We start from the raw sequence: 16738 nt of genomic DNA on the forward strand, positions 1-16738 counted from the left end.
ACATGGCGTAAACCACATGGACATTTTACTGTGTTTGTGGGCGGGCAAGTTGTTCGCAACGTAGAACGTGGGCGGACATTATGCAAATGTGTTACTTTGTGACGTATGGCTGTAACAGAAAAAGATTTGAATTCCTGACGACTTGTTCAGGTGTTTGTGAGCCGACTCTTTTTTTTTGATAGACAGTAACTTTATTTATCATGCACTGTCGGCTTCACAACTTTGCAGATAGTTTATGTTCACATACGGCTACATGACACACTACATGAAAGGTCATATTTGAAAAGGCATAATAGGGGCACTTTACGTGATTCAACACTGGAAATCGCTGTTTGCACCTATATTTAACAAATAGAATTCAAATGCTTACTACATTAAGAACAACCTTAAGAAAAAAAGATTAACACATTTTTGAAGGGGTAGTTCATTCAAAAATGAAACATTTGTCATCCTTCACTTACCCTCGTTTTGTTCCAAACCTGTATGATTTTCTGTTAAACACAAATGAAGATATTCTGAAGAAAGTTGGTAACCAAATGTACTTTTCCTTACTATGGAAGTCAGTGGCTACTGTCAACGGTTTGGTTACCAACATTCTTCAAAACATTCCCTTTTGTATTCCACACAAGAAAGAAATTTTTATTTTTGGGTGAAACATCCATAGCACAAATTATTCTTAGTTTTATTTTTCCATTAGAAAGTAAGAAGAAAGCAGCAAGGAGAATTGTATTCTTTAAAATGTTTTGAGTTCGGCCACTGGTGTGCTTTTTGGTTTGATACAGAAGTTTGTATCTAAGGCATCGACATTCACACAGTGACATTTAAGTGAGAACTAAGCTTACTGCTGTTTTTTTTTTTTTTTTTTTTTTTTTTCGTTCGCTGTATGATTTCATTCCAAATATCAAGCTGGGTTACATTCATTTGATTAGCATGTGTTTTCACTTTTAGTTACACATCTCAATTGTTCAGCTAGTTATAGACTTTGGCCCCTGTCTGGTCCAGATTTACTACAGAATATTGAATATGTGTTTCAGTATGACTCCCCCTGGATAGCAGGCTCATTAGGCTCAACTCATCCTCTCCCTGTGCACTCTCTTAATTTCACTCCCTCATTCATATTTCAGTGCCTCGTAATTAATAGCCTCATCCTGTCAGAGCTCATTAACGGTGACATGATAGTGTTTAATTATGAGGTCAGTCAGCCCTTACATTCCACCCCATCACATAGTTATTAGGAAGTTAAGTTTAATCTGGATCTCTTTGTTGCAGTACTCACTACTGAATGTCTCTGTGCTTTTTTTCTTGGTCTGTGCCTGGTCTTGTTTGGGGGTTTTGTTTTTCCTTTTTTCCACATCCAAATGGTATGTGTTTGGCTGGACAGCATATGCTGTCAATGCTAGACTAGTTAGTCTAAAATATATTCGAAGCCAAAACTACAATTAGAAAAATATTTTCATTTTCTTTCATGCACAAAAACATGTTTAGGTTAATCCATCAGTTCCATATTTCAGGACCACATCAAATTAGGCCGGTCCTCCTGCCAAACCAGTAATGTATGCAGCGCCAGTCTAACATCAGTCTCTGAAGGAATCTGGTTTACTTTTTTTGTTTGCATTTTGTACTTAAAAGAAGTGGAAAATAGCTTCTGTTTGTGAGCTGGCTTTGAAGAGGATTACAGAAATTACCAGAAGGTACACAAAGTTTTATGTTGAATTTGTGCATTGACGTAAAGCTTTTAGATGTTCTCGATTCTGTGAAGTGGTGGCATAATACTGGAAATTATGCCTCTTTTGCTTCCACATTTCTTGTTACCAGTGAGTGTTTTCTTGCAGGAACTTTAGATTATTTAGGGAAGACTACTGGTGAATAATAACTTGAATGTCTCTCTTTTGCTCACTTCAGTAGATTTGAGAAATAGTGCAAACGTCATATTGTCTGCTTCTTTGTCCTTTTGGAAGCTTGATAGCTGCCATTATCAGCTTTTTTGGCATACACTGTAAAATATTCTTCAAAATGAAAAAAAGCAACATCATACGGGTTTGAAATGGCACAAGGATGACAAAATAACGACCCGATTTGTCTCCTGTTTAATAATTCAGCAGCACTAAAGAACAGTCTGAACCGTTTCCACCTAGACATTTCCATCTGTGTTTCTGGTGTCTGATCATAAAAGCACAAAGTCTCACAGTAGACTTTGTTAAACACAGAAGAACGGTCACTACAGAATGTTTTTGTACTTTTGCTGTTGGCACGTTGGCTGTTGCTTTAGAGTTCACCCGCTGTAACTCACAGATGGTTGGCATAGATTACCGTTAGCCTTTTTTCATGATGCTGTTGGGAGTGTTAACCTTCCATGAGACTGACAACAACATGACACGCTATAGACAAAATCTGTCACGGTATTCAAAAATAAATTTGGAGGGAGTGGGCTTGTAGCTGATTGGCTGAGGTCCAGGCAGCTTTTGTATATTTGCCAACGGGATGCTGTAGGCAGATAGTTGACAAATCAACTGGAAAATCCAGATTTAACTGAGACGAGTCTCAAAAACAGACTTCGTTTGAGATTTATTTCCCAAATGTTCATGATTTTTAAAAGCATTCAGGATGCTTATTGCCGTAAACTTTGACCAGCCCATGGAGGCTCTTGTATGAACGTCAGATAGATGGTATAAAACAAAGTTGGGGAGTACTATTTGTAAGCCACATTCTTAAAGTGTATGCAGTTCTGCTGAAAGTGGTTGAAGATGCTCTCAGTGGAGTAGAGAGATATATTTAGCCAGTGTTAGAACTATGGGAGGTGAGAGGAGGATGTTTACAGTTTAAATCTAATCTAAAGCATCAGTTTAAAGGCTTTCACTGTGGCCTGGGTTTGACAAGACCCATTTAGACTGACAGTCAACATCTGGAAAAGGTTGCCAGGATGTTTTTTTCCTTTTACAGTCTGTTATGTAAACCCTTTTTGTACATGAATAAACAATTGTGTAACTACAGAAAGAAAGAAACAATGCTGAGAAAATGTTATTGAATGGTTATTGTATTATTCATTTGTATGTCTTTTGCTCTCACTCTCTTCTAGGTGGTTCTGCTCAGTGGTCACCTGGACAGCTGGGATGTAGGCCAGGGCGCTATGGATGATGGAGGTGGGGCCGCGATTTCCTGGGAAGCACTTTCTTTGATCAGAGACTTAGGTGAGACCTGTAGGGATGGTAACATTTTGAGAACTCTTCTCTCTGTCACAAGACTAAATATTTTGTTATATCCACCTTTTTCTTCTTTAGTGGGCGTGGCCATTTGTATATTTAATTGGTGTGGCTTCCAGTCTCATCTGTATCCAGCTATTTTTAGCTGTACAGAACAGCTCGTTTTGCTGCTTGATATTGCAAATTAGAGTGCCTTACCATATTATTTTATTGTTTTATCTTAAAGGAGAAGTCCGCTTCCAGAACAACAGTTCACAAATAATTTACTCACCTCCTTGTCATCCAAGATGTTCATGTCTTTCTGTCTTCAGTCGTGAAGAAATTATGGTTTTTGAGGAAAGCATTTCAGGATTTTTCTCCATATAATGGACTTCATTGGTGCCCCGATTTTGAACTTCCAAAATGTAGTTTGAATGCAGCTTCAAAGGGCTCTAAACGATCCCAGTCGAGGAAGAAGGGTCTATTCTAGCAAAACGATAAATGATTTATTTCGGAAAATACATTTTTTTATACTTTTTAAGCACAAAAGCTTGTGTAGCAAGGCTCTGGGATGCGCATTCATGACGCTACGTACTATTGAATCAGGTCGAAAGGTCACGCGGAACGTAGGCGGAACCACAAACCCGGTGTTTACAAAGCGAACGCGCAAAGACTAAGAAAGTGCAAGTAAGTTTGTACAAACAAAAAGGTACAACGATGTCCTCCTCTCAAGATGTAGGAGAAAATAAGATTTTGCCATACTCAGTACACAGACGATGAACTTACACGTGATTCGTAGTAGTGATGGGAAGTTCGGATCATTTTATCAACTCGGACCTTTGAGTCTCATTCAGCAAAATAAACAAATCTTTTTTCGAGTCATTTTGTTCATTTTAGCAAAATGTAATTAAAATGTTACGTGTTACTTCCCTAACACATCTACTGCTTACACAAACGTTGATCACACTACAAACAAGACAAAACTATAATGTTATAAGAAAAGATTAATTCATCGTTTACCTGGGTCTATGATTAGCTCACCTCACCTCTTATCTGACAAGTTTTTGGGTTTGAGTCGTTCGTTCATCACGTGACAGGCCCATAAGATGAACAAAGGACTCGAAAAACCCGAACTCGAAACAGGTGAACTAATTCCAGTACAGAACCTAGTAGGATGTTGCGTATGCGCGACTGAACAAATCACTCCCCGAGATGACTCGTTCTTCCCGAGTCACATTAAAGATTCGTTCAAAATGAAAGAATCGTTCAACGACGACCCATTACTAATTCGTAGCATCGTGGATGCTCATCCCAGAGCCTGCACTACACAAGCTTTTGTGCTTAAATAGTACATTTTTTTTTTTTTTTTTTTTTTTAAGAAAAATGACAGATTGTTTTGCTAGATAAGACCCTTCTTCCTCGGCTGGGATTGTTTAGAGCACTTTGAAGCCGCATTTAAACTGCACTTTGGAAGTTCAAAATCAGGGCACCAATCATGTCTAGTATATGGAGAAAAATTCTGAAATGCTTTCCTCAAAAACCATAATTTCTTTATGACTGAAGACAGAAAGACATGAACATCTTGGATGACAAGGGGGTGAGTAAATTATTTGTGAATTGTTGTTCTGGAAGTGGACTTCTCCTTTAATTATGAGCACACTGACTTGTAGTGCAAACAGTTTTACCGTTTACTGCACATTGTTATTCTTCTCATTATTTCCCTGTAGCGGATAATGAACCGGAAGTCTCACCCATAGGCTAACTTCCACATTAAAGAAAAAGGTGGATACAGCTATATAAGTTATAGGGCCATTCTGTGTCAAATCATCCCAATCTTAGAAGCTTCCCAGGCTAAAATGTTTGATTTTGTTAATATTTTCTAAAGAAAGGCCAACATAGATAGTGATTAAAGCCAAATTATTAAATGTCATGGATGGATGTTTATTGAGTTATCCACTGATTTGTAGAGGGCGGTCAAAATAACAATTTTCACTTGAGATTCGAGCCAAATTACAGGGGGAGAAAATGACTTTAGAAAGATGACAGCATCATGTTATTTTTGCACAGAGATTGGTAGGTCTATTAGTAAAATCTGTTGACTTTAGCAGTTCTTGTTGCATTATATGCCAGTGGTGACAGTTCAAAAATGAGGAAAAGGCACTTTTCAAATAGGAGGCAAGAGAGGTAGTGTCTCCTCAAAATATTGGATGAGAAAAAATTTGTAGTACAAAATAAAACAACGCCAATATTACAAAACATTAAAAAGTGTATAAATTTTTTCTAAAAAAAACACATTGTCCAACAGTGACACCAGCAGGTAAATTTATGGGAGTCCGTGTCTCTCTCGCCTCCCCCGAGCCCACTGAGTTTTAACTAGGGATGCAACAGTACAGTTAGTCCATGGTTCAATACGTACCTTGGTTTTTAACCATGGTTTTTGGTTTGGTTCGGTTCTGTCAGCTTGCTACATCAGTGTTTTTTTTTTTTTTTTTTGCATCTAATTAACAACAAAATACTCCTGTAAACCTCTGTACACTGGAAAAGGCGTGGATTATTATATGTCTGCTTAATATTTCTTTTGAGAGAGGTATTATTTTTCCAATTTTTATGCAAAATAGGATGGGTTTCATTCATACTGGATGCGAGAGGGCGCCCTCGTGCAGAAAATCCACATATGCGTCAAAGAAGTATCACTGATCACTTTCCAGCCAGGAAATCTCTAATATGGATAAAGGCATTGCTATTGCTGTAACTGAATAAAAACGATATAACGTTAAACGTTTTGAATGATCAAATATAAGGACAATAAACACTCGTCTGCAATAATATATGGTTTATCTGTGTTCTTCAAGCCATCTCGGGTATTTTCATAATGATTAAGTATATTTGTAAGCCATTGCTAATCGACATGCAGTATAGAATATATTGTCTGCCTCATTCTATGATAAGAAGCCACATCAGATCACTAAAGGAAGTTATTTCAAACACTCGACTGATGCTGTTAAGTAAAGATAAGTTATAATGTTCTCTTCTGTTGAACAACAAGTTTAGAAAGGCTTATCATTGCATTTCATTAGAAGGGAAGATGCTCTGCAAGTGTTGCTTTTTTTAAATATAAGCAGGGATGCGTTTCCTCGTCTCAGCACGTGAAATCACGGGCACACACAGCAAATTTCAAGAGAAATAAAACAAGGAAATTATTTAAATGCAAAACCGAAAAACTCCAATTCACAAGCGCATATTGAACCGTGGATGTCGTATTGAACGGTTCGATATTATATTGAGTATTGTGACATCCCTAGTTTGAACAGACCCCCTCAAGTGTGCAGTGAGTTTGGTGGTGGGTGATTTGATATGATTAGTTGTGATCGGCTATGATTGGTTCATGCGATAAATCCCGCCTCTTGTGTTAGTGTGCATTCCGTATTTGCAAATCAGTCTAAATGAACAATTCATCATTAATTGGAAAACAAATTTTAAAAAAGTAAACAACTCACACACTTAGATATAACCACTTTATTGCATTAAAATAAGACTTCAAATTACATGAAAGTATGATCTGTGGGAGTTTTTAGTGAGTAATCAGCTCGGTGAAATTTAAAGTAAATCTCTGTGTCTGTGACCAGTATTTACCAAGATTTGATAACTGATGATCTGAAAAATTCAAAAATAAGTTAAAAGTTAAATGTTTAAAAGAGTAGCTGAACATAGGTTCACAAAAAATATATATTGTTTAAATAGTTACTGCCTTAAGTTATTATTTTGGAATAAATGTAAAATGTTTAAAAGCATTAACTTAATGAGATTCATACTTGGCGTAAATAGAATATTGATTACATTGCTAATGTAAAAATATAAAATAGAATTTTATGTTTTTCTGATAGTGTAAGCAATGTTTATTAAACCAAGAAAATGTGACTACGACATGAATTTGATTTAAAAAAACAACAACAACAACAAAAACTTTGCATCCTCATTACAGAACATCACCGCACACATGCATTATATGTATGTATAAATGGAAAGGAGATGACTTGTGGCCAAGTTTGGTGACCCATACTTGGAATTTGTGCTCTGCATTTCACCCATCCATGTGCACACACACAGTAGTGAGCAGTGAACAAACACACACACACATACACACACCCGGAGCAGTGGCCAGCCAATGCTGCGGCGCCCGGGGAGCAGTTGGGGGTTCGGTGCCTTGCTCAAGGGACTGACCTCAGTCATGGTATTCACTCCCTCCACCTACAATCCCTGCCGAACCTGAGACTCGAGCCCGCAACCTTTGGGTTACAAGTCCGACTCTCTTACCATTATCCCAGAGTTTGGATGTCTGTGTCTCAGATATAGCGATCTCAGTGCATCTTCTTCTTTCTTATTTATTTATGTATTTGTCCATATCTTTCATCAGACACTCTAAAAAAAGAGGTCTAAAAATATGTGTGCATTGTGAATAATTGCCACTGTATATTTTTTTATTTGCCGTTAATTATTCAGTGAAATTGCATGTGTTACATGTATATTTAAAAATACATGATAATTATAACTCATTATGTTACTTTAGTATTTTTAATTGATATTTTTAAATAATTGTAAGAGGTTTGGAAAATGTTTATAGTTCAAACTGTATGCATATGGTTTTTTAGCCATGTGCAGTAACTGTAGAAGCAGTGCAGTGTATAGAGAATATTCTGTTATAATGGAGATTATTAAAATTCCTGCTGAGTGTCAATATGCAATGCGGTGCGAGTCTCTTGGCCCCTCTCCTCTCTATTGTTGCTTTATTGCACAGGCAATACTGAGGGTTGTGCTCATTTGTATTTAACATCTTTCTCTTGGCAATGAGCGTCCACAAACACTGGCAAAATAAAGCTATAATGGTGCACAATAACCACAGACAACATGATTAATTTCACTGCTGGTAGAGTAACCATTCTCTACAACGTTTTAAATTATCAACAACGTTCAGTTCATCGAGTCCTTGGCTCTGTTTCTGCTATTCAAGATTTTATTATTGCAACATTGTGAGCTATTTGCTCAGAATCCATAAATCTACTCGTATTAGCACCATGTTCTAGTATATTACGTTCTCTCAGCCGCATCCTCTGCTGTGCCATTTGACTTGGACACAGTGACCAGTTTTTCCAATGTATACCTTGCAGTTTAGGAAATGGATGCACATATGGACAGCTCTCCCATCTGGATCATTGAGAAAGCTCAACACAATTAAGCCCAAAATATCTCTCACAGATTCCGCTCTGCTGGAAGTACAGACAAGTTATCAGGTGCCCAGTATGCAACTGTCTGGACAGCCAGGATCATCTAGCATTGCCTTCCCAGATACATCAGCATGCCTTCTCTGATGTGTCAACCTGACCTTACATATGCACTTTTATTTTAAAAATAAATGTAATCTTCTCTTGTCCTTTTCTGCTACAGATCAGATTGATGAAAGCGACTAACCTTGATCTTAGCCAGTGAGGCAGTATTACAGTGTCTGCATTATGAAAATGTATTCTGAAATATTATGTGGTTGGCTCATACTGTCGATTGCTTGGGTCCCCAGGGCTGCGTCCCAAAAGAACTCTGAGGACGGTGCTGTGGTCCGCAGAGGAGCCAGGCGGGGTTGGAGCAGCTCAGTACTTCCAACAGCACAAAGTATACACTTCCCTATCATACTAACACTATTATGTTCTGTTGAATGGTTTAGAACAAGGGTGTCGAACATGCAACCCATGGGACGATTTGACGATGTAATTATGTTGATTAAGTTCATTATATTGGAATTATTATTTCTAATGTTCTATTTTCAGCTACAGCAAGACAGATTCACTCTTTAATGTGTTGTGTTGCAATTAGCTCACAACTTACAGCTGTAAAACCGCTAATTTAAGTGTAATTAATTAGTGAATTTATTTCATGTTTTCACTGAATAATTGTTAATAAGTAATTGTTGTTTAAATAAGAAGCTTTACAATTCATTTTCTATTTTTGTGCCTAAGTTTGTTGATGTTTGGTTTCAGGTGGATTATTGTTGATTAGTTAGGGTGTCAGGGTGACACAACTATCCTGAAATCATGAATAAACATAAGCCTCATTAAAGCAATGTAATTTTTAATAATTAATATTATTAAACCTTGCAACCAACATGCCGATACTGTACATGCAGGGGAAAAAATATCATAGAGAGGACCCCTGTGGATCCGTATTATGATGTGTCAAGTTCAAGTCATGCAAAGATTTAAAAAATCATTTGACCTTTTCTGTGAGAAGTTAAGGTTAGTTCAGGCTGTAAAATTATTATACTGAAACCTGTCGTGCAAACTTTTCAAAACCATATGAAACCATCATGAATACAAAGAATACTTCCTATGTTTTTGAAAGATGTTTTTCCTAGAATTTATCAAGGACACTTGCCTAGTGCTGCATATGTAATCTGAAGTGAATCCAATTAGTGAATTCCATATATGTTTACCCCAATACTAGTTTGACACCCTTGTTCTGTGTCATGAATTTGCCATGGCTCATCTGAGTTGCCTGTACTAACATTTTGTAGCATTTTATGTTTTTTGAATAGTGCTGTCATAAAAGTTTGTGTTTATATAATATATGTGTGTATATATGTATATGTACACACACACACACACACACACACACACACACAAACACACATATATATTTAAGAAATATATGTAATGTATATTTATATTTATGTATATGAATCATATCTAAATATGAATATATGTATACATGTACATATTTCTTAAATATATACATGTATGTGTGTGTATTTGTATATACATATAAATATACAGTCACACATATATTATGTAAACAAAAACTTTTATTATGGATGCGATTAATCACAGCACTAATTTTGAAACTGTTTGAAAATGTTGTTATATCAGTTACGCATAGAACTTTTCAGAAAGTTAATGTACAAATGACTTTGCAAGTGAGCACATTTTCCTCTGTTTGTCATGTAAGTACTCTTTTGTCCTTGAGAGCATTTTTGAAATTTTCCATCAAAGAATTGGATGGATTTTTCTCTTTTATCCGTAAAGCACAGTGACCTCAAAATTAGTTCTGTTTAGAATTATTTAAATGGCTTATTTTACTGTCTTGGGTTACGGGATCTGACAAAAAGGTTTTACCAGGTTTGTGTGGTTTCTGTTTTAATGGTAAAAGTGCTCTCAGAGTTGATCCTAATTTTAGCAGGAGGAGCAAATTGGCTGAAATTTCCCACACAAACCCATGTGCTGTGGCACCCATCCATCTAGCTTTTATTTCTGTCAATAATGTTTTACTTGGACTCTTCTGATTTTGGAACGAACAGTAAACCGTATTTGTCAGGTCTGTGCGCTGTAAAGTGATACTTTATGGTATGGAATAATTTAGCCAACAGTTGGACTTGAATCTCCATTGTATCTGCGCACTGCCATGGGATTTCGATTTTACTTTATGAGGTTGGATTCTGATCAGAGAGCAGTGGTTTCAGGCCAAGCAGGATTCAAATGCTGCGTTTTGGCTCCTGACCCAACTTTTTACTGCATTACATCCAATTATGTAGATAGTTGGTAGAACTTTGTATGACTTGCACTGACAATTCACAGTTCAGAATAAAACCAACCATCGTCATAAAAAAAGTGACAGGATACAAGAACCCAGATTAACAATAAAATCATTTAATGCTTTATATTGGGTTAATTATAAGACCATAATATAATATAATAGCATTTCTTAAGTTAGTATTTTTCTACTCTGATTTTTGTGGTGACTTCTTCTCCACTTCTCCTAAGGGAAACATCTCGAACTTTGACCTGGTAATGGAATCTGACCTGGGCACCTTCAGTCCTCTGGGACTGCAGTTCACTGGCAGTGACAAAGCTCGGGCAATCATGAAGGAGGTGATGAAACTGTTGGCTCCCATCAATGTCACGTCGCTTGAAAAACATGGAGAGGGAACAGACATTAACATGTGGATGAAGGCTGGGGTTCCAGGTTAGTTTCATTTAGCAGAATTCATTTCTGGATCTTGACTTTTGATTGATTGCAGTTAACAAATTAAAAGCAAAAGTTTGATGAAAATTACTATTCGCCCTTATGTCGTTCCAAACCAAAAGAAGGTATTTTGAAACTTTCGTTGAATAGACAAAGATTAAATGTTCTTTAAAAGGAAGTCATACAGGTTTATAACCACATTAAGGTAAATTAATGATGACTTTTCATTTTTGGCTGAACTATCATTTTAATGAAATACAGAACTTTGTATTCATCAGAGAAACCTGAAAAACAGCACAATCAACTGTTATAAAAACAAAAAATGTTTCTTGAGCACCAAATAAGCATATTAGAATGATTTCTGGATATGGAATAATGACTGCTGAAAGTTCAGCCATCACAGAAATATATTACATTTTAAAATAAATCAAAAAAGATATTTTACAATACACTCCTAAAAATAAAGGTTCCAAAAGGGTGTTTTTGCAATCATGCCATAGAAGAACCATTTTATGTTCCCCAAAGAACCTTTTAGTGAACGGTTCCTAAAAGAACCATTTTGAAGAACATTTTACAAATCTAAAGAACCTTTTTCAGCTATAAAGAACCTTTTCTGCATTTGAAAGGTTCCATGGATATTCAAGGTTTTTCATAGGACCATTGATGCCAAAAAAGAATCTTTATTTTAAAGGAGAAGTCCTCTTCCAGAACAACAATTTACAGATAATGTACTCACCCCCTTGTCATCCAAGATGTTCATATCTTTCTTTCTTCAGTCGTAAAGAAATTGTGTTTTTTAAGGAAAACATTTCAGGATTGCTATGGTGCCCCGAGTTTGAACTTCCAAAATGCAGTTTAAATGCAGCTTCAAACAATCCCAAATGCGGTTGTAAACGATCCCAGCCGAGGAAGAAGAAGGGTCTTATCTAGCGAAACGATTGGTTATTTTCATTAAAAAAATACAATTTAAATACTTTTTATTCTCAAACACTTGTCTTGTCTTGCTCTCATTGAACTCTGTGTATTCTGACTCAAGACAGTTAGGGTATGTTGAAAATCTCTGATCGTATTTTCTCCCTCAACTTTAAAAATCATTTAAAAATCACTCACTGCAGAAGTACCGACCCAGTCTTTGCAAAGTGAACATGCAAAGAAGATCAGAAGATCAGAAACACCCTTAAAGGGGTCATCGGATGCCCATTTTCCACAAGTTGATATGATTCTTTAGGGTCTTAATGAAAAGTCTATAATATACTTTGGTTAAAAATTCTCAATGGTTGTGTAAAACAACACCCTTTTTACCTTGTCAAAATCAGCTCTGCAAAAATCATCTCATTCTGGTCGAGGCTGCTTTAAATGCAAATGAGCTCTGCTCGCCCCGCCCCTCTCTTCTCTCTGTGGAGAGACGAGCCTGTTTACTTTAGCCACGTGTAGCCGCTAAACCTGCTAACTAGCACATTATTAGGATAGGCAATCGCAAAGATTCATTAAACCCCTTATACTCACTTTGCACCAACGTAGACGGATATATGTAGATCAGGAGGTGCATTTCCTTCACAAACAAACGTAACCTACTGCATCTTCAGCGGCTCAGATGTTGGGAGTAAATGACGCTCAATCAGAGATATTCTTGTCTAACTTACATCCCTGCTCTGGCATCGAAAAAAAAAAGAGCGGACTGTGACAGCTGATCTGAGGTAATACACTCATGTCAATCAACTATCATGGGAGCGGCCTCTGTGGGTGTGACACCACAACAACAGGCATCTGAGAATGGCTCGATTTGAAAAAGGGAATATTATTTTTACAGATTAATTAAAAACCACTGCATGGATTTTTATCATTATAGGGTAGATTTGTACATACACTGCCAACACACATTAATGTTCAAACAACATGTAAAAGTGAACTTAGCATCCCTTTAACAAAAAGGTAAAACAGCGATATAGGACGATTTGGAGGTTCAACATACCCTAACTGTCTTGAGCCAGAATACACAGAGTTCAGGGAGAGCAAGACGAGCGTTTTACATTTAAAACGTATATATACTATTATTTTTGTGAAAATAACTAATCTTTTCGCTAGATAAGACCCTTCTTCCTCTGCTGGGATTGTTTACAGCCGCATTTGGGATCGTTTGAAGCCACATTTAAACTGCATTTTGGAAGTTCAAACTCGGGGCTCCATAGCAGTCCATTATATGGAGAAAAATCCTGAAATGTTTTCCTCAAAAAACATAATTTCTTTATGACTGAAGGAAGAAAGACATGAACATCTTGGATGACAAGGGGGTGAGTACATTATCTGTAAATTGTTGTTCTGGAAGTGGACTTCTCCTTTAAGAGTGTATCACTGTTTTACATGATTAAAGAATAAGAGATCTGGGGAGTGTAAGACTTCTTTCAGAAACATTTTAAAAATCTTACTGACCCCAGACTTTTTCACAGTAGTTTTTTTTCCTGCATCTGAGTAGAGACAGTGGGTTTTTTGTGCCTTTTGTATCTATCTTGTACCTTTTTATGTTTTTATCAAAGTCATTTTTTCAAGTGAAGAAGCCCCTCACTATGCGAACATGGTCATACACATGTAATGGGTTTAATTTATACTTTTTTTTTTTTTCTGTGCTTCCCCCCTTACAAACTGCAAAGGACTTCAGCAGTCTAATGACTAAAAGAACTTCATTAATTGTTTGAGTTCAGCCAATGATCTGTGAAATTGGCTCTGAAAAGCTTGGGATGCTTGGCAGAAGTGAAGAGAGCTCACATGGTTAACCCTCAGGAGCAGATTCGGACAGGTGCAATGTAGTGTGTCATTTAATATTTTCACACCCAGAAAACTGGCAGAGTTTGCTTTTTATGACCATTGATTTTTTTCTATTGCTTTTATAATAACAAACCATGACCAGTATCTTCAATATATCCAAATAAAAAATATCTGTTTGTAGCATTAAAGTGTCTTCTCTGCAGTTTTCTGGTTTAACAGTTACAGTGAGATTCAGAAATCTATCTCTAGTGAAGATACTTCCCCTTTCGTTTTTTTCTTTCATTTCTATTTAGCATAAAAAAGTTGAAATAAAAAAAACGAACATGAAAGAGCATCTTGTTCTTTAGTGAAAGCAAGAATATCTGACCTTTTGTACTTTGCTTGGTCTTTGTCTCAGATTTGCTTACGTTTGATTTAGTGAGCTAGAAATATAAATATTTGATGCTCGTTTTATGTCATAACATTTTTTTGTTCTTGCTTCACAATGTGACTTCAGACACTGGGACCCAACTGTATAAGCAGTCATTAGCTCTTGTGAAAAGTCACGCATGGCAGCTATACTGCCTTCTCCCATCATCATATTAAATTACTTGAGCATTAGAATGGATAAATCTCATTAATGTCTGTAGTCACCAGTCTGATTGCTTTAACCGCCAATGAACTGCAGCACACAAGAGGATCGGTTGTTCCCCCGCTGCACTGCACACAGTGTTATCAGATGAATTGGCTATGACATCACTGCAGGAGAAATGAACGCAGCGGGAGGCAAGTAGAAATGTATGGCGAAAAGCTGCTGAAGTTTAAAGCCAACACGTTCAACAAATGAATCACCCGCACAGCTGTCTAAACAGCCGCAGCAACACAGAGCAACTTGAGCTGGTTTCTGTTTTCCAACAACAGAAGATTTTGTGCTGCATTTGATGTGTAATCACAAGTTGCTCTGTAGTTTTTCCACTTGACAAAGCTGCAAACTCAAACATGAAATTTTGGCATTGCTTTTCAACAGCTTCTCTCAAGTTTAAAGATGTAAATTAAGATGGTTTCTGTTACAGTCATGGCAGCTTACCAACTCAAAAGCGGAGCTTGATACGGTTTGTATTTGCTGTTGGATATGGTAGTATGGCCTGCAAATGCGATGAAGTATTATGGGTATTTATCCTCAGTGTTAAAGGTGCACTCAGTGAACAACAAAAAAATCAAAAGCAGAATAAGAGTTTGATAAATTGTTGTCTCTTTTTAGACAATGTAAGTTTTAAACACATTACAACACATTACTACAATTTAAAATTACTGTGTTCTGTTTTAATATCCTTAACATTCCTGTGATGGCAAAGCTGAATTTTTAGCATCATTATTCCAGTCTTCATTGTCATATGATCCTTCAGAAATCATTCTAATATGCTGATTTGCTGCTCAAGACACTTGTATTATTACTATCTACTGTATGTTGGAAACTGTTGTGCTACTTAAAGAGTTAGTTAACTTTCAAAATGAAAATTTCCTGATAATTTACTAATCTAATGTCATCAAAGATGTTTATGTCTTCCTTTCTTCAGTCAAAAAGAAATTAAGGTTTTTGAAGAAAACATTCCAGGATTTTTCTCCATATAGTGGACTTCAATGGGGATCAATAGGTTGAAGGTCCAAATTACAGTTTCAGTGCAGCTTCAAAGGGCTCTACATGATCCCAGCCGAGGTCTTACCTAGCGAAACGATCAGTCATTTTCTAACCAAAAAAATGCACGTCTGTGACTCCACACATAATGTAATCACGTAGATAGTTCTTCTGAAATATTCCATCTCATTTTCTCCTCCAACTTCAAAATTGTCCGACATCGTTGAAGGGCGTTTTTTTTTCCCATGTTCGCTTTGTCAGCACTTCCGCCTATGTCACACGTGCGATTATGTAATGCGTGAAGTCGAACAAGTGCAAGACGAATGTTTGTGGTTAAAAAATATAGATTTTTTTTTAAAGCATCCTTGCTGGAAAAAAAGTATTAATTTAATTTAAAACTTAAATCTTACTGACCTCAAACTTGTACATTGTAGATACATTGAGGTCAAAAGTTTACATACACCTAGCAGAATCTGCAAAATGTTAATTATTTTACCAAAATAAGAGGAATCAAACAAAATGCATGTTATTTTTTATTTAGTACTGACCTAAATAAGATATTTCACATAAAAGATGTTTACAAATAGTCCACAAGAGAAAATAATAGTTGAATTTATAAAAAATGACCCCGTTCAAAAGTTTACATACACTTGATTCTTAATACTGTCTTGTTACCTGAATGATCCACAGCTGTGTTTTTTTGTTTGTTTGTTTAGTGATAGAACAGTTAAACTGCCTGCTTTAGAAAAATTCTTCAAGTCCCACAAATTATTTGGTTTTTTTAGCATTTTTGTGTATTTGGACCCTTTCCAACTGACTGTATGATTTTGAGATCCATATTTTTTCACGCTGAGGACAACTGAGGGACTCATATGCAACTATTACTGAACAGAAGGTTCAAACGCTCAAAGGTTCACTGATGCTTTAGAAGAAAAAAAAAATTATGCATTAAGAGCTGGGGGGTGAAAACTTTTGAATGGAATGAAGATGTGTACATTTTTCTTATTTTGCCTAAATGTCATATTTTCTTATGACAAACAAAGGACTCATGAACAACTATTACTAAACAAAACAAAAAACACAGGTGTAGATCATTCAGGTAACAACAGTATTAAGAATCAAGCATATGTACACTTTGAACAGGCTCATTTTTATAAATTAATCTATTATTTTCTCT

At 36.3% G+C, this 16738-nt stretch overlaps 1 protein-coding gene across 3 annotated transcripts in view; it reads left to right on the top strand.

Annotated features, from left to right (window-relative positions):
* Positions 1-16738, top strand: part of LOC127178518 (carboxypeptidase Q) — an 85069-nt gene that overhangs the window by 44960 nt on the left and 23371 nt on the right. For all 3 annotated transcript variants that reach the window (XM_051131438.1, XM_051131436.1, XM_051131437.1), the window contains exons 5-7: positions 3077-3188; positions 8749-8840; positions 10982-11183. In XM_051131438.1, the coding sequence (XP_050987395.1) occupies positions 3077-3188; positions 8749-8840; positions 10982-11183 (406 nt within the window). The remainder of the gene's footprint in view (positions 1-3076; positions 3189-8748; positions 8841-10981; positions 11184-16738) is intronic.

Source organism: Labeo rohita, chromosome 16 (assembly GCF_022985175.1).
Source record: "Labeo rohita strain BAU-BD-2019 chromosome 16, IGBB_LRoh.1.0, whole genome shotgun sequence".
Taxonomy (NCBI): domain Eukaryota; kingdom Metazoa; phylum Chordata; class Actinopteri; order Cypriniformes; family Cyprinidae; genus Labeo; species Labeo rohita.